The 22,651-nt window shown below is 40.7% G+C and overlaps 1 protein-coding gene across 1 annotated transcript in view; it reads left to right on the top strand.

Moving 5' to 3' along the window:
- Positions 1-22,651, top strand: part of arhgap1 (Rho GTPase activating protein 1) — a 59,173-nt gene that overhangs the window by 21,469 nt on the left and 15,053 nt on the right. The window contains exons 5-10 of the mRNA XM_059975464.1: positions 1,769-1,900; positions 7,331-7,417; positions 8,749-8,847; positions 11,419-11,511; positions 13,064-13,140; positions 13,490-13,567. Coding sequence (XP_059831447.1) covers positions 1,769-1,900; positions 7,331-7,417; positions 8,749-8,847; positions 11,419-11,511; positions 13,064-13,140; positions 13,490-13,567 — 566 coding nt within the window. The remainder of the gene's footprint in view (positions 1-1,768; positions 1,901-7,330; positions 7,418-8,748; positions 8,848-11,418; positions 11,512-13,063; positions 13,141-13,489; positions 13,568-22,651) is intronic.

Genomic DNA, 22,651 nt, shown 5'->3' with positions numbered 1-22,651 from the left:
GGAACTGACCTTTTTATTCTGGAGGATAGACGCTGCACCAAGCCTTCCTGCTCTTGCAGAAGCTGTCTCAGATGCAGGTCAGTATTCTTGAATGAAGATTCAATAGGGTCGATCCTTTATAAAACCACCGAACGACAGCAACTTTCCCCACTTCTTTCTTCACTCTCCAGTCCTGCACTGTAAAGGTAAATCAAAGTTACCCCAAACAAAACTGGCAGCGATTGGCGAAACTGCTGGTACAACGATTTTACCTTACAATAGAAAATAAAACTCCACTTTAAAACGAAACTGCGTCATGAGAGGAACACGCAACAAAACTAAAAACTAACGAAGTAACTGACGAACCAACCAACATAAAACTCCTGCGTCACAGCAGGGCTTTCCTGTTTTATACCTGTTGGAACAGGCCATCACATGACCTCACACCGGAAGGAAAATTGCATCCCCCCCCCACAAGATATTCAATTACATCCCCCCCCCACAAGATATTCAATTACATCATGCTCATAAGACAGTCACAAAATACCCACGAGCTATGTAACAATGGAAACTTTTTAGATGGTAATGAACAATCCACCCCCTCTATAGACTCGCCCATTCCCTTCACTGTAGATTGGAGGGCCGTCCCTAAACTGAAGTGAATGAAGGCTGGTTTCACTCTAAATGGAGCTTTTATTTTGCCAGGGTCCATTTTGTTTAGAAGGTTGAATTGGTGCATAGCTTCATCCTGGTCATCACTGCAAGTTTGGGACAGTATTGAATTAGTTTAATGATGCTGGGGGCTTTAAAAAAAAGAACTAATTACATTTGGAGTTGTTATAAGAAGGGGTGACATTTCAAAATTCCCCACCTGTTGCCCATTTTGTGTTCTTGGGCTTGCTAAGGGTGCACACTTAGCAGTGGTTTTGTGTTGAATGACTTCTTGCCTGAAGGTGACCAGTGCTTGTGGCACTTCATCAGAGAAAAGAACCTGTTGAGTAGAAGATTCAGTGGTTGCACAATAACTGCCCTAGCGTTCCCATATGAATGGGTCCCTAACTGTTTTGATGTAGGGAATTAGATTTTCTCAGAGAATTCTCAGAGCTGCTTAAAATGTTTGAGTGGTCAAACTCTTCATTCTTTGACATGCTGTGACGTTTAGTCAACAAATCTCACAAGCTTCATGAACCTGTTGCAAAATCCCATAGCCATTGTGTTTGTCTTTAATCTCTGTTATTTTAGAAGTCTCTTAAACACTCTTGTTGAATCTGATTTTAAATCCCTGTAGTTCACCCCTAACATTTATTTCCCCATTTTTTTCTTTAAAATTCTTGCTAATACTAGGAGACAAGGAAGCCATATTTGTGGCTGTATTAAGGTCAACATTCGGTGCTGGTCAGGTCAGAGTGGGCAGTTAAATACTTTTGACTGTGTCTTAGGAATATTGAAATGTCTCCCACTGGTGTTTTTTTAAAAAAAGTAGTTAACTTGTTACTTTTTACATCAACCATCTGGTGATCCCTTTGAAGTTATTGCAGAGACAGTTTTTGTGCCAGGAGCCATGCTACTTTATCGAAATGGTACAGAATAATTTGCCAAGGCATCTTGTATGGATTTTCATTCAACGGTTTCCACTGTATCTCAGTTAAAAGTTTGGTGCCCAGGCAGTGTGCTTTGTTTTGATCCCAAACTTCAATTCAATTGTGGAGCTTAGAGAATATTAATTAGTGCATGAATAATCATGGTGCCGTGGTTTAAGCAGTCTTCTGTTTAATTTTCCCTTTGATAGATACCTGAAGCACACGCTTGATAAGTATGTTGAGAGTGACTACTCGGTTGTGTACTTTCATTACGGACTCACCAGTCAAAACAAACCTTCATTCACCTGGTTGCTGGAAGCCTACAGGGAGTTTGACAGGAAGTAAGTGAGATACTGCATTGCATTTTAATGAAATTGTCTGGAAATATTGATGTACCAAGTTTGGCAAGTGGATTCTTCTGATTAAATTGAATTTGGTAAAATTGGTAAGTTTTCTGATTAAATTGAATTTGGTAAAATGAAATAATGGATTTGTAAGATCAGTTTGCACCTTTCATGCTTGCTGACCAAAGGCTCCACCCAGTCATCAGATTGGTGAGAGGATTGAGCATTAGGTGTGAAAGGTACAGGGGATATTTAGAGGGTGTTTTTCTCCAACCTATGAAAAATATTATCAAGAACAGTGTTTTCTCATAAACTGCTTTTATTTCTTATAACGTTTATTGTATAATGTGCTTCAAGAGAAAGGGGATCAGCACAATTGACTTCATTTAACAGTGAATAATAATTTGAGGAGGAAGTTAAGTAGTTTGCTCACTTTTTTTCCTCATCATTGTCTTTAGAATTAGCTGCTGTGCTTTTGAGGGAAGCAGACAATTTTGCTGAACATTTTGAATTGCTACGTGATCTTCTGCATCTACTCAAAAAAAATTTGAATCTTTTATTTTTAAATATCTCTGCCTAAAGGCCATGATGTGACAGTGCAGAGCTCCCTCACTACTGTTCTGGTGACAGCCTTGGTTATATGTTTATACTGGTAATATTAACATACCTGACATTGGAGAATAAGTGATGAAGTTTGGTCAGCAAATTAAGGACTTTCGTGCCTGTCTGGGAATCTGAATGAGATAGCCTTTACATTGTAAAATTCCCCAGCAAATTCCTGCCCTGTGTGATCTCATGGGTGCCCTTCAGTTGGACTGTTTTGGAATTTGTGAGCTGATTTTCCAATATGTAGCAGAAATTTAATCCTTGAGCTATCATGGGAACTTGGTTGACAATGGTGAAAGTGGTTAGCAGGAAGTGCTAGGCACTTAAGGATACTTTTCTGGGATGAAGCTCTACCCTATGCCTTTTAATGTATTTGGGGCAGTATTATCGAAGCAGTTTAAAATTTGATATTAGTTACATTGTTGTGTCTACAAGATTATTGTGCAGTACTTCATGAAACCAGGTTCAAAGTTTAAAATAGATTGGGACTGCTCCATTGGCTCAGTTTTTGAAGATTCTGAATGAGGCAGGCAGTTCAGAAATACTTGGCTGGTATTACATTTGCTGTTTTCCATAGAATCTGGTAAATGATCTTGGTAATTGATTAGGCAAGGGTCACAGGGAGAATGTGTGAACTCTATACAGACAGCAGGAGTGGTCAGGATTGAACTGGACTGCTGGAGCTATGAGGTGTCAGCGCTACTAACTGTGCCATGAGGTGAAATATATTTACACAACAAGCTGTCAGGGCTAGAATGCATTACAGTTCTAGAAAGAGGAGTTTCATTTGTAGAATTGGAACAAAAGCTGATTAGGCATCTTAAAGGAAAATATTTGAAGGTCTATGAGGACAAGCAGGGAAATGGGGCAAGATGTAGTTTTTTCAAATGCTGATATAAACTTGATGCGTTGAAAAGTCTCCTATCTTGTAACTATTTTTGTGATTTGCAAGGAGACTTGCTGTAATGTAAACCTCTCACAATAGAACAAAAGAAATGATTGTTCACTTTAGGAGCATACGGAGTGACCACTCTCTGCTGAACATCGACAGCTCCTCCATTGAGATCGTTAAGAGCACCAAATTTCTTGGTGTTCACCTGGCAGAGAATCTCACCTGTTCCCGCCATTACAGACATTTATACCACATGCTTCACCCACAAAGCTAACAGCATTGTGAAGGACCCCACACACCCCTCAGACAAACTTTTCTCCCTCCTAGTTATAGGCATCCGTTAGTCTCGTGAGACCATGGATTTGTGCCTTTGAATGTTTCCAGGGCACAGGCCTGGGCAGGGTTGTTTGGGAGACCGGCAGTTATCCAAGCTGCTAGCCTTCCCCTCCACGCCACCGATGTTGTCCAAGGGAAGGGCACTTGGCACTGGTGCTGTCGCAGAGCAATGTGTTGTTAAACATCTTGCTCAAGGACACAACGTGCTGCCTCAGCTGAGGCTTGAACCAGTGACCTTCAGATCACTAGACCAATGCCTTATCCACTAGGCCACGCGCCAACACCCTCCTGCTGTCTGGCAAAAGATAGCAAAGCATGACCAGACTGTGCAACGGTTTTTTCCCAAGCCATTGGACTCCTCAATATCCAGAGTCTAGACCAGGGGTCAGCAACCTTTACCACTGAAAGAGCCACTTGGACCCGTTTCCCACAGAAAAGAAAACACTGGGAGCCGCAAAACCCGTTTGACATTTAAAATGAAATAACACTGCATACAACGTTTTGTTTTGCCTTTATGCTATGTATAAACAAACTATAATGTGTTGCATTTATGAAATTGATGAGCTCCTGCAGAGAAGACGAAATTACATTTCTGCATGCAACAAAAACATTTTGAACTCCGAAAATAAGACGTTGGGTTGAAGGTTACTTTTAAGTAAAATACTCAACGTCTATTTGAGTCCTTATTGTATTTATGAAAAACGCTAAACTTAAATTTGCCGCCAGCAGCAAACCAAAAATAACGTCAGCCAGCTGTCAACCTGAAAAATAAAAGGACTATTTCACTGAACAATGAAAACATATGAATATACGTAAAATAATAGACAATTAAAATATTTATCATACTTGGTCAGGTTGACTCACACCTGACAATGCAGTCGTATTCGGTAGGGATGGATCGATGCTTAGGGGAGTGACCGGGAAGGATAATGTGTTTTTTTCCTCTCTGAACTCACAGAAGCGTTTCCCAAACGATGTTTGCATTGCGATGATTGCAGAATGTAAATACTCCGAATTTATCATGTCGTAACCTTGTTTGAACTCTCTCAAATTGGGGAAGTGAGACAATGTGCCTTTCTGTAAATCTCTGGCAAGCACTGTTAACTTGCGCTCGAATGCCAAAACATCCTCCAACATGTGTAGGTCCTTTCCCCTGAAGAGCTGTGTTCAGCGTGTTCAGGTGCGCTGTCATGTCTACCATGAAGTGTAGCTTTTCCAGCCACTCAGGCTGTTCCAGCTCAGGAAAGGTGAGCCCTTTGCTGCCCAGGAAAATTTTCACTTCTTCCAGACACGCGACAAAGCGTTTCAGCACCTCCCCTCTGGACAGCCAGCGATAAAAACACGTTGTAGCGGTGTGCTACACGCAGTCAGTAAACTGCAGTCAAAAATAACTTTATTCGAACTAAACAGCCTTGCTTTTAAGCCTCCCTCAACCCGCACCCCCATGGGCGCGGATGCTGCAAAAGACACGTACTCACAAACCCCCGTAGGCTATCTCCCTTAGCCTGAACGCTGGCTAATTGTGAGCCGGTTTGGATGTGTCAGGAAATGGGTCGCCACAACGTCTTATTTAGATTGTACAAGATCACCATAATCTTCAAATTTAGAATTACATTTCAAAAACTAACAAACCAACATAAAATACATTTTAATTAAATACTGACCAATTATTTCCCAAAGCAACAGGGAGCCGCAGCACAGACGTAAAAGAGCCACATGTGGCTCCGGAGCCGCGGGTTGCCGACCCCCGGTCTAGACTGATATCTACATCATTTATCATATATTATTATATTGAAATTTGTCCTCTTCTGTGCCTATTGTCTTGTTTATTATTAATTAATTGTACTGCCCTGCACTGTTTTGGGCACTTTATGTAGTCTGTAGTCTAGTGTAGTTTTTGTGTTGTTTTTTGTAGTCTAGTGTAGCCTTGAGTTGTCTCACTTAGTCTAGTGTAGTTTTGTATTGTTTCATGTAGCACCAGGGTCCTAGAGGAACATCGTTTTGTTTTTACTGTGCACTGTACCAGCAGTTTATGGTTGAAATGACAATAAAAAGCGACTTGACTGTGTTGTCTCAACTTAGTTGAGATGTCCTGTGGGTTGAGAAGCCTTCTGACAAGGCCCATACTTGAATGATGTTTTTTCCATAATTCTTCCGAGTTCACTAAAAACCGTGTTGAGTGAGCAATTTTAAGTTCCTGCTTCTCAATATTTTTGAGGACCTAGTCCCAACATATTGAGACAGGCATAAAGAATGCAGTATTCCATTAGGAGTTTGAGGAGGTTTGGTGTCATCAAAAACACTCACAAATTTCTATATATTTACTGTGGAGGAGCATTCTAAATGGCTGCATCACCGACTGGTATTGGGTGGGGGGGGGGGGGGAGGTTGGGCTACAGCACAGGATTGAAATAAGCTGCAGCAAGTTGTAAAGTTAGTCAGCTCCATCATGAGCCTCTGCAGTATCCAGGACATCTTCGAGGACAGACACCTCAAAACAGCAGCACCCTGCTCATGCCTTGTTCGTATTGTGACCGTCAGGAAGGAGGTGGAGAAGCCTGAAGACACTCAATCTGCGATTCAGGAACAACTTCTTCCTCCCCGCCATCCGATTTCTGAATGGATATTGAACCCATGAGCATTATTTCACTACATTTTTATTTCTATTTTTGCACTACTTAATGTAACTATTTTATACTGTATATGCTTACTGAAACTGTCTTTTTCCTATTATCTTTTGCATTGTACTGCTGCCACAACAAACTTCACTACAGATGCTTGTAATATTAAACCTGATTTTGATTCTTGGAAGAGTATATATTGTCAGAGTTTCACCATGTGAAGTGAGTACACGTATTCTGAAGTTTTGTAGCATGAATGGAAAAGCAAGTAGACTCCTTGCAAACCTCTCTGCAGTCTGAGACAACCTGCTCTTTCCAAGTCACCCCACACCCAATAACTGCGTGACTTTCTGTCCCATTGATTATCTTTTGTATTCTATGCCCCTAGCTTAATGTCGCTATATTTCAGGCCTTGAAAATTCTAAACTTCCTTCATGAATTGGCCAATTCATGATTTGCTTCATGATTAAAGATAAGATGAGGTTTTAGTCAGTCTTGCGCAAAATTGTTTCAAGTGAAAAGAACTGACATGAACATTAAGGGCCAAATAAAGAAATTGACTTTACAAGATGAAGTCTATGCTTTGAAAATTTGAGGCATTTGATAGACCCAAACACATGGTAGGTGTTAAACTGTATTTTATTTAGTTCAGTAAATTCCATGGTATCTAAGTGAAAATGAAGGACAACAGCTTCTATTAAACTTCATCAGAGTGGTTTATAATAATCAGCTGATTAAGTTGAACTATCATTTTGAAGACAGTTGTCTCTCCCCAACATTAAAATCAGCGATTTTCTCCTTGCAGTTAGACATTGTAATCCAATCATCACTCCTGGTGGAATCAGGATTGATGCCTGACGTTTTCTGTGATCTTGAGGGATAAGCTATTAAATTGATCAGTTATTCTCTGTAGAATCAGAATTCTGGAAAGAATAATTAGTTAATTAAATTTGGGCATCTCTTTACATACAGGTACAAGAAGAACATAAAAGCTCTCTACATTGTCCACCCCACCAGGTTCATCAAGGCACTCCTTGTCGTCTTCAAGCCCATAATCAGGTCAGTTCAGATCCAGTGGTGTTCCTTTTGGGGGCAAAATACAAAGTTATTAATTTGTTTTCCTTTTTGAATGGTGTTTGTTGTCATAACTGATCATTCAACCTGTTGTTGAGAGCAAAGCAAAGCAAAGAGGAAAACAATTTCTAGGGCAAAAAAGTTAATTCAGTAAGCCATAGATAGAGTGGACAGCCAGAATCGTTTTTTCCTCCCAGGGCAGAAATGACTAATTTTAGGGGGTATTTGGAGTAAAGTATAGAGGAATGTCAGATGGGGGTTGTGCTAGAGGCAGATACATTAAAGTCATTTAAGAGGCTCTTTGATAGGCATGTGGATGAAAGAAAAAATGGAGAGCCACGTGGGAGGGAAAGGTTAGATTGATCTTGGAGTAGTTTAAAGGATCAGCACAACATTGTAGACCAGATGGCCTGTACCATTTCAGTGTAAATATTTTGGTTGGTTAACTGCAATGTTAACTGCATGGTTATAAACATGGCTCTCTATTCAGTTAGTTCTTCTACTATATCTTCCAAATTCATGTTTCTCCTATCTGACTACTGCTTTTGTGTGGCAGCCACCTCAGGTGCTGCCTCCTTCCATTCTGTGTACATTCAATCAGCATGCACATCTTTTCCCTTTTCCTATCATACATCTTTGACTCCCAGATTCTCATTGCTGTGCAAATGAGTATGCACCTGATGACATTGCACAGTCAAACATTCTGTTTTTAGACTCCTGTGAATGTGTGTTTTTGTGGATTCTTAATGGCACACAGTATCCAGACTCTCAACGCAATCAGAGGGGATATAGGCTGTGTGGCTCCTCAAGCTTACCCACTATTTGATATGATCATGTGTGATCTGTGCTGGCCTCAAATTCTCTTCTGTTCCCTTCCGTCATAACCCTTAATTTCTTGATCTTTCAAATAATTTTTCCATCTCCACCTTAAGTATATCTAATGATCCAGCTTCTTCCATCCTTTTGGCAGAGACTGCAATCTCAGCTATTTATGTTTTTGTTATTGTTCCTGACTCTGCCGCTAGTGGAAGCATCTCAAAGTTGAGCAACATGGTAGCATAGCAGTTAGCGTGATGGTATTACAGCTTGGGGCGTTCCGGAGTTCGAGGTCAATTCTAGAGCCAACTGTGAGGAGTTTGTACATTCAACCCATGTGCAAGTGTGTTTCCTCCCACAGTCCAAAGACATTTTGCAAATGATACAGAACCTGGAGTGGAATAAGGAACTTGTAATCTGTAAAGCTGGCAATCTGTGCTGCAGCTTCACTTGTGTATCTTCGGTTTTCGTTTTTATTTCCTCTACTTCTCCTATTCCAGCATGAAGTTTGGCAGGAAAATCTTGTACATGAATCACTTGGGCGAACTTGAACAGTTCTTGAAATGTGATCGAATGGTAATCCCAGCATGTGTGAAGAAGTAAGTCCATGGAAACATACAGCTGATAAGAGAATTGTATTTTTTATTTTCATATTGCTGAAGTTGCTCCAGGGTCACTTGGGCAGAGGTATTGTGATCATATTGTCTCTTAGTCTGATTTTTATGTTATTTTTGAAGGTTTATTGAACATTTAATTCTATGCTACAGAAAACAATTTGAGTATAATGGCTCAGGTTTTGCTGAATGTGTCACTAGTTCAGCTTCTAACTGCTGTTATTCCCCACTGACCAGTGATGGGACTTTTGTGCAAATGTGGAAAGTTGCAGTCAACTGTTTTTTTTTTCCTTCCTCGCTGTGATTCTGTTTCAGCACCAAGCTGTGGATATTCCCTGCTACTTAAAATGGGAGTATCTACCCGAGCCACTTGAAGTGGGAGGTGCGCCATATTCATTTTAAGAGAGAATATGATAAAGGACAAAGGCTTTTGATTTTTCCATTTGGGAAAAACATAATTCTAAATTGTTTTTAGAAAATAATATTTTTAAACAAAATATATGCATGGTGTTTTCCTTGACTGCTTATGAAAGAGTTTTTCAAAAATTTTGTGGGCATGTCTTTCTGACAAGTCTGGCCTCTCCTGCCAAGTTCCCATTCAGCCAACCAGACGAGGGAAGCCAGAGGGTTTCTTATAGCTCTGAAGTGTCTGTGAGCAGCTCCTCTTGATTAGAAACCCTAGATCAATGTGTATATTGATCTACACAGCTACACAGTGGTAATGGGCAAGCAGATAAACTTAAATCTGCCCACCTATCTATAGGTCAGCGTCAGGGTAATATTTATCATTTTTCATCAACAGTGTCTATTATGCTAACAATATTTCTCAATGTTTCCTTCAATGGAACTTTGTAGCTCATTGCTGAATATTGATGCTGGGAATGATATGATGGATCAGAAGTTAAGTAGAAGATTTTTTAAATTAGGAAGAGAAGTAAGGAACCAGAGATCTGGGAAGTAAATTACAGGATATTAAAGAAAAGGGCAAACACTAATGATAAAGTAGTTTAAATTGAGGATTAGAGGAATGCTTGATCCTTGTGAAGACTGAGGGTTGAAGGAAATTGGAGGGATAGTGGAGACAGCAGATGTTCAAAACAATTTACATCTGAGGCATGTGTCACTGAACATAGTTCACTAAGCACAGACAATGGATGAAAGGGGCTTAGTTTGACATGGGATAGAGGCAATACAGTATAAATAATTTTGCGGGGTAGAATGAGGGACATAAGTCATGAACAGTATAAAATAACAGCTTTGAAGCAACAAAGCATGACTTAAAAGTTCAAAGCATTTCAGGTGTTACATAATTTTGTGAGGATGTAACTAGTTGCTTGCCAATAGGGTGATTTTTGTGGTTTAAAGCCCATCTTAGAGGAGCTAATGGTCTAGTTCATTATTAAATTGAGTCAAAGAAGGGGCTAAGAACACAATAGGAATTAAAGGCAAGAGAATTTCTTCTCAGCCTGTACTTTCTGACAAACAGTCGGATACGTTGGAGGTGATGGTGTTCCTGTAATCTACACATATGGGAATTGAACCCATTCTTGGGTGGTGTTGCTTAGAGCTCATATGTAAAGAAAAAGTAGGACAAAGAAGTTAAGATAAGAAAAGCTATTGCTGTTTTAGTTGTGACTGATTAACTAAGAGTAGAATAAGGCAATGGTAGTCATTAGTCAGCTGGCTAGCGGTAGGGTATGGTTAGAGGTGATAAGAGTTAATGGTCTCTTTGCAGGAGGGAGAACCCTTGTCACTATCAAATAGTATATTATTTCTCTTTCTTTTATGTGGCATGAGAGGAATGTTGATTGGAGGGATTCAAACAAGGATTTTTGGGAAGAAATTATATGAATTAAAGGTACTCGAACATACTCGAGGACCTGCAAGAGGGAAGGGCAAGTGATGAGGCTGTATTTGGCAAACATGGTGGTCAAGAGTCTCTTATAAGGATGGGATTAATAGCATCAGATTTGAAGAAGGAGGTACGGTGCCTACAAATCAAGACCTGTGAAACGTGTGACCTGGATGAGACAATGGATTTAAGGTTTTGAGATTAAGGTAGATTGAGTTGAGATGGCAAGTGAGCTTGGAGTGGGCATGAGTGGGGATAAACATCTCCCAGTTTGGTTGGCTGCTTTCCCTAACCACCTATCCAGAATCCCCACTCTATGCTGAATTGCACCACTTCTTCTATCTCCCTTTATTGTTCTGTCTCCTGTACTTCTGAGCTCAGCCCTTTTTTTCTTATCTCCACAGGTTGACTGAAAATCCTGTTTTTTTTTTTGTCCAGTTTCAACTTCACTTAGTAACTGGCTGGTGGGGATTGTGCAGGAATGTGTCATTGGTTTGCTGGTTGGGTGTGCCTTTTATTTTTGGCTATCAATTTTTTTTCAACCATTTGGTATACAGTTGGGTTTGCGTTTGGTAGGTCTTAAAGTGGTGTGCAACATTTAAGGCTTGTTTGTTTGACTTAATAATAAGATTTAATTACTACATAGCTCTGTTAGACAATTATATTGCCCTTTCCCACTTCCATGATGGATCTTTATTCTTGAGGTTTGATGAGACGATCCGTGCAGCACAGAAACCTGCCCCGTCAGTACCGAAAAAGCAGCTGCCTCACCAACAGTTTGGTGTTGACCTTTCAAGGTAAGTATTTACTGTACACTTCACTTCTTTGTTTTAGTTGCTCTTTGCATGATCGTAGGTAGATTTTTTTTATCCAGCTTATTCCTCATTTTCTTATAGCAGTGATTCCCAAGTTCTAGTTCTGTGGGCAACAGCATACCTCATTTAGGCTTCTAGTTTTCATGGTTTAGTTCAGTGGGTGTTGAAATTGCAGTAGCAAGACCAATTCTGATTTTGGTTAGATGCCAATTATTTCTGTGCACTGTCACTGGCTAAAGAATAGGCTATTGATCCCATTTCCTTCTCCCTCTGCAATTTGCTGTTTACCTACATCTGAGGAGTATGTGACATTTGTGTGATGTGGATTCCTGCGTACTTGTACTCAGTGGGCAAGTTGGAGTGTTTCTACCTGCATGCCAGCTTTTTGGTATGCTTTTTCCTTATAGATTCCCCTTATGGATCAGTACAGTATGGACCCTTTGGCCCATGATGTTTTGCTAGCCTTTTAACTTACTACCTGAAACAATCTAACCCTTCCCTCCTATTTAGCCCATTTTTCTTTCATTCGTGTGCCTATCTAACAGCCTGTTAAATGTCTCAAATGTGTCAGCCTCTACCACCACCACTGATGGTGTGTTCCAGACAGCAACCTCTCTGTGTATATAGAAAAACCTACCTCTGATATCTTCTCCAAACCTTCCTCCACTCACCTTAAAAGGATGTCATCTGGTATTGGCCACTGTCAACCTAAAAAACAGGCGCTGGGTGTCCACTCAATGCCTCTTATAATCCAGTGCACCCCATGGACCTAGAATTTTTCCTTGTAGGCATGTATGTTTTCTTCACGTTTAATAGTGGACTTGAACTTTGGGGAACAGATGGAGAGGGTCAGCAGCTTTAAATTCCTTGGTGTCACCAGATCAGAGGATCTGTCCTGAGACTGGCATGGCAATGTCAGTACAAAGAATGTACTTTCTTAGAAGTTTGCATAGATTTAGCACGTCACTAAAAACTTTGACCAACTTCTATAGATGCACGGTGGAGAGTATCCTAACTGGTTGCACGATAACCCAGTATGGAAGCACCAATGTCCAGAAATGGAAAAGGCTACAGAAAACGGTGTACACAGTTCAGTGCATCAAAGACAAAGCCCTCCCCACCATTGAATACATTTATATGGAGCATTGCTTATCACAGACCCTCACCATCCAGGCCATGCCCTCTTCTTGCTACTGCCATTAAGCAGGTGGTACAACAGCTTTGGGTCCACACACCAGGTTCAGGAACAGTTATTGCAACCATCAGGTTACTGAACCAGTGTGGATAACTTCATTCACTGCTACTCTGAACTGTTCCAGGCTCACTTTCAGGACTCTACTACCCACAATCTCAGTATTATTTTTATTTGCACGGTTTGTTTTCTTTTGTAAGTCTTTGTTTTCTGTAAAATTCTATTTTATATATTTTTTTCCTGTAAATGCCTTCAAGAAAATGAATCTCAGGGTAGTTTATAGTAACATTTATGTACTTTCATAATAAATTTACTTGGAACTTAACTTTTCTTTGAATTCAGGCTCAGAGCAAATGATCCTGAAAAGAGGGTTATTCCATTGGTAGTGGAGGAGACGGGCAATTATATCAAACAGCACGGTAAGTGGAAATGTACTGAAATCCAGAGGGAATCAACTGGACCTGACCTCAAAATCCTTTCTTCCTTCCTCCCTATTAAAATGTATTGATTCCTTCATGGGATGCAATGCCACAGACACTGAGTCAATGAAAGACACACAATTGTATTGATAGCTTTAACTTTTTCCCCCCCAACAGTTTTTCACTAAAATGAATGGAGTTCCACTAAACAACTTATCCACACTTTTTATTGTGTAACTTAGCGTAAAGGTTACTGACTGTTAATTGTTGTTTGGTGGTAAGCTAGACCTGGAAGATTTAAAATCATTTTATTGTTAGCATGGAATAAGTACTGCTTGCCTGTCCTCAGGTCTAAACAAAGAGGGAATATTCCGCAGATCGGCTAACATATCCCTGGTGAGAGAAGTACTGGATAAATACAACAATGGTGAGTGAGTTACTGTACATATCACATTGGCTGATCTAATTATGAGGCACAACTCTATTTTGTAAATATTTGTTCATCATGAAAGGGTGTAAAGACTTTTATCCCCACTGATCTCTCCCTCTCCTTTCCAGTCTGACTTGGGAGGATACCAGTGGTATTTCCCAGCCCTGCTGTTTTGTGCAGAGCCTTGGGGCAAGGATGGTCACCTACGCCATGCCTTTGGGCAAGAGCACTGCAGCTCAGTTAATTTGAAGCATTGGATCCACAGCGCCTGGAGGTTCTTGACCATTTTATATTGTCCCAGTTGTGCAAAGATTTGGCAAATTTCAATTACAGTTGCACATTTCACTGGATACTGCTCTTCATTGATTTTATGCTTGGATATCTTTCTGATAAAGCTCATAAGAACATCACTGATTGTCATGGAATGATAGGAATTAATGTGCTTGTGTTTCAGTGCAGATTCAGAAGCCTGTTCTTTGTGCAGAAATCCTTATTCTCCAAGCTGAGATGTTACTGTGATGGAAAAATAGGGCAGAAGAGCTGAGCCCAACTTGTCCATGCTAACCAAAGTGACCATTCAAGATAATCCTATTCATTTGGCCCATACCCCTCTAATCCTATCCAACTGCCTTTTAAAAGTTGTCATTGTGTCTACATCAGCCATTGCTTCTGGTAGCTTGTTGCATATACAGAGTTAGAAAGATAAATTCCCCTCACGTTCCCATTGAAGAATTGTTACTGTTTCAATGAGAATAGGTTGCCTTAAAAGAAGGATCATTTTAATTGGGTGTGTAAAATTAAGCAACTGAGATCAGTAACAGTGGTGAGGGGGTGCAAGAGGGAGGAGAAAGGACTTGGTTTTGAAATAAACGATAGGAAGATTAGAGAGAACATGAGTATTTTTTTTCATCTGGAGGATGTGATGGGAAATCTGAAATTTGAATACAGTGCTTTGAAACTTGATGCCCAAAGAAGGTTCCTTGATAAGGTAAACATGAGGAAATCTGCAGATGCTGGAAATTCAAACAACACACACAAAATGCTGGTGGAACACAGCAGGCCAGGCAGCATCTATAGGGAGAAGTACTGTCAACGTTTTGGACCGAGACCCTTTGTCAGGACTAACAAAGGATCTCCAGCTCTGTATCCCTTTTGCCAATCACCTTTCCGGCTCTCAGTTTCACCCCACCCCCTCTGGTCTTCTATCATTTTGCATTTCCCCTCCCCCTCCTACTTTCGAATCTCTTACTATCTTTCCTTTCAGTTAGCCCTGACGAAGGGTCTCGGCCTGAAGTGTCGACAGCGCTTCTCCCTATAGATGCTGCCTGGCCTGCTGCGTTCCACCAGCATTTTGTGTGTGTTCCTTGATAAGATGATGTGTTTGGGGTAAATTTTTTTTTAAATCAAAGAACCTTGGAAATAAGAAATGAAAACAAAATGTTGGAAACATGCTGCAGGGTAGACTGAATCTGTGGAGGAAAACAGAGTTTAATTTTATGTTTTTTTTGCTGTGGGGTGGTTTCATGAAGTAGTTTTTAATACTTCCTCTTCAGTCAAATAATCGCCCAATGACAAGTTCTGTGCAGTGCCTTGGCATATTACCAGGAATAAATATAGAGGGCAGGTTTCTTTTTAATAATGCACATGGTTTGACTGCACAACTGATCCAGTCCACAAACACAGTAGAGCAGTGGTCCCCAACCACCAGGCCGCAGACTGGTACTGGGCTGCAAAGCATGTGCTACTGGGCCACGAGGAAACAATATCATTTAGTGATATTAACTGATATGAGTCAGGTGCACCTTTCCTCATTCCGTCACGCCCATTGTTGAACTTGATTGTACGCGAGGTCATCAGTTGGTCATTAACCTACATCTACTCGATGAGTGAAAACAAATGTCGCTTGAGAATTTCTTTGGAAGAGGTGGTAGGGGACATGAAAGGCCTAACGATAATGATAACGCAGAGACAGCTGAGGCCGAGACTACAAAAAGAAAAGCTTCCTTCAACAGAAAATACGACGAGTTGTACATAAAATATGGCTTTAATGTGACCAGAGACTCGCACAATCCAAGACCCCTGTGTGAGATATGTGGAGACAGGCTGTCTAATGAGGCAATGAAGCCCTCAAAATTGCTTCAGCACCTTGAGTCCAAGCACCTTGCACTTAAAGACAAACCCGTTGAGTTTTTTGAGTGGAAGAAACATGAGCAAGCGGGACAGAAGCAAGTGCTGAGAACCACCACCTCCACAAATGCTGCTGCTCTGAGAGCGTCGTAATTAGTGGCTAGCTGTATTGCTAAGGTGAAGAAGCCTTTCACTGTTGGTGAAGAATTGATTCTGCCTGCTGCCAAGGACATGTGCCGTGAACTGTTGGGAAAAGCTGCAGCTAACAAGATGGCCCAGGTTTCTCTTTCAGCTACCACAGTTTCAAGGAGAGTCGATGACATAGCAGAGGATATCGAGGCACAGCTGCTGGAATGGCTTAACGAGCCACCATGGTACACTATCTAGGTCGACGAGTCTACCGGTTTCGACAACAAGGCAATTCTGCTGGTTTATGTGTGATATATATTTCAAGACGATGTGCATGAGGATATGTTGTGTGCACTGCCGCTGCCAACTAACACAACTGGGGCAGAACTATTTAAGCCTTTGAATGACTACATGTCAGGCAAACTGGACTGGTCATTCTGTGCTGGAATATGCCCAGATGGGGCTGCAGCTATGACTGGACGGCTGTCTGGTTTCACTACCCGAGTCAAAGAGGTTGTTCCTGAATGCCAGTTCACACACTGTGTCATACACAGGGAGATGCTGGTTAGCCAAAAAATGTCACCTGATTTTAACAGCATATTGAGTGACGTTGTTGAAGTTATCAATCACATCGAAGCAAAAGCCCTTAACTCATGTTTGTTTGAGCAGCTTTGCGAGGAAATGGATGCAGAGCACAAGCGCCTTCTCTTGCGCACTGAAGTCAGGTGGCTATCAAGGGGGAGAGCCCTGGCCAGGGTTTTTGAGTTAAGAGAGCTGCTACAGAGATTTCTTTCAGGAAAAAAGTCACCACTGGCAGCGCACTTCAGTGATGAGGAATGGACAGCAAAACTCGCTTATCTGTGTGACATCTTCAACCTGGTCAATGAACTCAATTTGTCACTTCAGGGAGAATGACAACTGTCTTCAAGTTGGTGGTTAAAGTGTCTGCTTTCAAAGCCAAACTGGAACTGTGGGGATGGCGAGTGGACAGGGGCATATTTGACATGTTCCCAACATTAGCTGGGATTTTGGGAGAGTCTGAGGCTGCACTGTCCTTCTCACAGCTGGTGCGTGATCACGTATCTTTGTTGTTGACAGAATTTGAGCATTACTTCCCAATCACAAATGACCCAAGACATGCAAAGGAATGGGTCTGACCCATTTGTGAATGTCCCCGGTGAATCATCCATGTCAGCGTGGGAAGAAGATCAACTCTTCGAGCTTGCAAATGATGGTGGGCTGAAAGTTATGTTTAACATAACATCTCTGCCGGCATTCTGGAGCAAAGTCAAGGCTGAATATCTTGAGATAGCCACGAAAGCACTGAAAACGTTGCTTCCATTTCCAACATCATATCTCTGCGAAGTGGAGTTTTCTGCAATGAATGCAACAAAAGCTAAATTGCGGAATAGACTGGACATAAGGAACCCCCTTCAAGTATCACTCTCTCCCATCACCCCTCGATGGGACCGTCTTGCCCAGGGCTCCCACTGATTCGGCGATATTGGTGTGTTGCAATGATTTTATATGTTCATCCTCGGAAAATACGCGCTGTGTTCAATATCCAAACGCTACTTAAAATGTTATGATGCTATTGATTTATAAGTGACTTATAATTATCACTATATTCATGCGAGGAAAATATGTGCTGTGTGTTTAATATTAAATTCGTTAGATAAACCCTTTTAGAAATGAAATTGTGTGTATTAGCCACTTATAAGTGACTTATAGTTGACTTAACACCCACATTCCAGTTGTGATTAACAGCTGCCACCCCACCCCTATCGGCCGGTCCGCAAGAATATTGTCAATATTAAACTGGTCCGTGGTGCAGAAAAGGTTGGTGACCCCCTGCATTGGAGCATTCGTTGCAAATGCTTCCAAAATGAAAATAGCCCCAATTGTGCAGTGGGATAAAGGGAACATAGAAGGGGTGATTGATAAGTTTGTGGTCTAAGGTACTGTAGAAGGAGTCAATTTTAGAAAACCTGGCACATTTATTTTTCAACATAGTCCCCTCCTACATTTACACACTTAGTCCAACGGTCGTGGAGCATACGGATCTTGGACCTCCAGAAAGTGTCCACAGCAGGGGTGACTGATAAGTTTGTGGCCTAAGGTTGAAGGAGATGAGTTATTAACTTCAAACTTTCTGCATAGTGACTCAAAGAGTTGAACTGCATGTGCATGTAACGAGAGCTGTATAACTCATCTCCTTCTACCTTAGGCCACAAACTTATCAATCACCCCTGCTGTGGACACTTTCTGGAGGTCCAAGATCCGTATGCTCCACGACAGCTGGACTAGGTGTGTAAGTGTAGGAGGGGACTATGTTGAAAAATAAATGTGCTAGGTTTTCTAAAATTGACTCCTACCTTAGGCCACAAACTTATCAATCACCCATCGTATACTCAGTGGCCACTTTATTGGGGTATACTTGTACACCTCATTAATGCAAATATCTAATCAGCCAATCGTGGCAGCAACTTAATACATAAGAGCATGCAGCATGTCAAGAAGTTCGGTTGCGTCTAAACTTCACAATGGGAAAGGAATGTGACTTTGACCATGGATTGATGGTGCCAGACAGAGTGGTTTGAGTACCTCAGAAACTGCTGATATGCTGGGAATTTCACACAGAGAGCAGTCTTTACAGAGAATGCTCCAAAGAAACAGAAGACATCCAGTGAGCGGCAGTTCTGTTGCCAAAAGTGCCTTGTTAAAGAGAGAGGTCAGAGGAGAATGGCTAGACTGGTTCAAGCTGACAGGACGGCAACAGTAACTCAAATAACCACGCATTTCGACAGTGGTGTGCAGAAGAGCATTTGTGAATGCACAAGACATTGAAGCTTGAAGCAGATGGGCTACAGCAGCAGACGAACACGAACATACACTTTGTTCACTACCTAATAAAGTGTGTTTTTGACTGCATATTATGAAGCTTTTAATTTTAGTTCCTAGCAGACAGAAACACTGAAGTGGATTTCTTACTGGTTTCAAAATTAGAAACAGAAGAACTTCATTTTATCAAACAGTATTCTTTAGGTTTGTGATCCTCCATAATAACAATCCATAGAAGAGTAATTGATAGAGCTTTTGCATATACAATTGGACCATCAGTTAATCGGGATAGCTGTTTATTTGGGACAACTCTTAAGAGTGAAACAAGTTGAGAAAGTAGCTGGGATTCCCTTTGTTTATCTGAGATGTTATGTCGCGTTTGGGCTTAGAGATGCCAGAAACGGATGGGAGTGAAAATGAAATGATTTCACTACAGCAAGTTAGGAACTAAAAAGAATTTGAAGGTATCACCATTCACCTTGAATGTTATGATTAAAATTAATATTTGGAGGATGCAATCATTGAAAGAACTGTTTGAAAATAGCGCACTATCTGCACTAGGTCTCTGCGCTGATTTTGTTAATTTACAGTCAATTGAAAGAACACAGCAGTGTACACTGAATTCTTCCACCAATAAATGTTAGGAACTAAATCAGTTTTATAGTACTGCAGTAGTTTTGGTAGTGTTCTAATTTATTCTGTATTTCACTTGAATACATAATTTGTTACTCAGTTAAATTGTTTTTTTAATACCCTTTCAATTATTTCCATGAAACTTTGGCTAATTGGGGTAAAATGTACTGGCCCTGCTGTGTCCCATGTTAAGCAGAATCCACTGTACCTGTGATGTGGAACTGTGGGATGTTGGAGCAAACAGGCCTAATTCAAGAGGATGTGAATTGCTTAGTACCTGCATGAAACAGCACTTAACGGTTTAGCTGGGAGATAATTTCATTGTGAAGGTGGAGTAAAGACTGTACATTCTTTAGAAACCAACGTGCTGATGGCTTAGTTGTAAAACAAAAATGGATTTTTATTTTCAAAACTAGGAGAATATTTATATATCATACTGTACATTCATCTGTGCTAAGTGTGTGGCTACCTGCCTTTTTTTTAGGAGCTTGATGTCAAAATTGTAGGCGTGACCTTCCCAGACACCTTTCACAGGATGTAGGCTGAAGCTGCCAGTAGTTTGCAAATTTATCAGGCTGATTTGCTTCATTTTCTCATGCTGGGGGTGGGGGTAGGGGTTAGTGTGTTCCCTTCATAGTAGCATCCATTGTTATTGTATTATCAAGTTCTTGATCCAAGCAGACAGGATTTTGAATTGTTACTGTTTGCAACCATGCTGTAGCAGAGTGTTAGTTTTTTAATCCTGCACTTCTGATCCCATGTCTTGGTGTCTTTTCAGTATCTCTCTCATCATTCAGCCACTTACGTAGGTGTGGTCCTTTTAACATTCACTACTTGAGATAATACATTCTGCAGTGCAATAAATTTATTTTGTACTCTTAACTCGATACAAATTCTGTATCAATATGCCCATCTAGTTCCCACACAGGCACTGGAGATTATTTATTATTGTATCTTTTCTGTTCAATACAAACATTTCTATCAATTATCTTGTTGCTCCCATTTACATATGAAAATAGACTGTTCTTTTTATATCTTGCTTCCACATGTTTTGTGCAGGACCCATGTGAATCTGCATTTTCTTCCTTATTCACTGCATTTGTGCCTTTATCGCAAAGTGCAGGCATGGTCTGCAGGGCGAGAAGAGGAAGAAGGAACTTGCACAAGATCTATATGTGAGCTCCCTTTGTTTCTTAAAGAGCCAGGGAGGAAATAGAGCTAAATAATTATATTTTCCACACTCCTCACTTGGACAAGTTGTGAATGAAAGTGAGGAGCTGTTCTGGACTGGTACCCAAGAGTCAGTGGGAAAGGAGTTGGTCACTTGGCCCCTCAATCCTGCTGTTCAATATGATTGCAGCTAATTTCTGGTGTCAGCTTTACTTCTTTGCTAGTTCTCCATAACCTCCAATTTCTCAGTCTTTTAAATATTGATCTACCTCTGGTTTCAATGTATCTACTTATCTGTTCTGCAGCATCTTTGGTCAAATTTCAGAGATTTCCTACCCTCTGAGAAAAGAAACGTTTACGTATCTTGTAGATTTGGCCCCCTTTCTGCAACACTCCCACTAATGGTAGTCTGTCACCACATTGCATACTGCTCCAGCATTGAAGAATTGCTGAGTAGAGTGTGGTTTCTTCTGGAGGTCTGTTCTGTGGTCTTTGGAGATCATGTTGGGAATGTGGTTTTGGACTACCTCATGACCAGTTTGCTGACTATTTTGATTGTGTGTTGTTAACCAGTCTCCTGTTTAATTCCTTTTAAAAAGTCGTAAACTTTTACATTGTTTATAAGCTTCATCATATTAATTTGAGGATATTCAGATTGGGCCTAGTGAAATAGAAACACAGAAACATAGAAAACCTACAGCACAATACAGGCCTTTCGGCCCACAAAGCTGTGCTGAACATGTCCTTACCTTAGAACTACCTAGGGTTACCCATAGTCCTCTGTTTTTCTAAGCTCCATGTACCCGTCCAGCAGTCTCTTAAAAGACCCATCGTTTCTGACTCCACCACCGTCGCCGGCAGCCCATTCCACGCACTCACCACTCTCTGTGTGTGTAAAAAAAAATTTAAAAAATTTAAAAAAACACAACAACTTATCCCTGGCTTCTCCTCTGTTCCTACCTCCAAGCACCTTAAAACTGTGCCCTCTTGTGCTAGCCATTTCAGCCCTGGGGAAAAGCCTCTGACTATCCACACGATCAATGCCTCCCATCATCAAATGGAGGTTTCAAATTAAATGTTGATTGTCAGATAATGAATTTGTGCAGCAGCTTTCTGCTGAAGTGTGCTCACATGTAGCAGAGGGTGGGAGCACAATTTGAGGAGGCAGTACTGATCTCCCTTCAACAAGAAGAACATCTGATCAAAGGAGGTTGGCTACTCAGTATTCACTGACACGCACTTGACTTTAAATGTTGTATAACATTAAGTTCTTATTGAGAGCTACATCACTGGAGAATGGTGTGTGAATTTTAATATCTTGGATGTGTAACTTGATGTGGAATGGCACATTACATATATACGTGGGCTTTAGTTGATCGTCTGACTTATTGCAAGCAGTTTGGTCAGAGATATATTTTTCAAGAGTCGCTTTTACATTCATGGGGATAAGTCTGGTAAATTCCTAGCCAATCAGCTGAGGCGTTCCAAAGCCAGACAACATATTACAAAGATCCGGAAGGAGAACGGAGACTTTACATCGGATCATTTAGAAATTAATGACGTATTTAAAAAATTTTATTTTCGGCTTTATTCCTCTGAATCTCTGAATGACAATATCTCTGTTGATCAATTTTTACAGAATCTGAATATCCCCTCAATTTCATCTGATTTCAAAGCCAAACTCAATGCACCTATGTCATTAGAAGAAATATCTACTGCAATTTCTGCACTGTCCTCAGGGAAATCTCCTGGACCTGATGGGTTCCCTGTAGAATTTTATAAATCATTCTCTTCTCTTCTTTCTCCTCAGTTACCTTCAGTATTATCTGACTCGTTTAATTACGGCAAATTGCCACCCTCTTTCAGTGAGGCATCTATTATCCTTCTTTTAAAAACGGGCAAAGACCCAACAGAGTGTTCCTCGTATAGGCCGATCTCTCTGCTCAATGTTGATGTAAAGATCTTAGCTAAAGTTTTGGCTCATAGATTAGAAATCGTCATTCCCTCCATTATCTCTGATGACCAAACAGGCTTTATTAAAAACCGTTTCCCTTTTTTTTTTAACATTCGGCATTTATTTAATATCTTATACTCCCCTTCAACTGGGATTCCTGAATGTGTTATTTCCCTCGATGCGGAGAAGGCATTTGATCGTATAGAGTGGAACTACCTTTTTGCAGT

The sequence above is a fragment of the Hypanus sabinus genome, chromosome 7, assembly GCF_030144855.1.
Source record: "Hypanus sabinus isolate sHypSab1 chromosome 7, sHypSab1.hap1, whole genome shotgun sequence".
Lineage (NCBI taxonomy): Eukaryota > Metazoa > Chordata > Chondrichthyes > Myliobatiformes > Dasyatidae > Hypanus > Hypanus sabinus.
The sequence above is the reverse complement of the archived record's forward strand: the minus strand, read 5'-3'. Positions and strand labels throughout refer to the sequence as shown.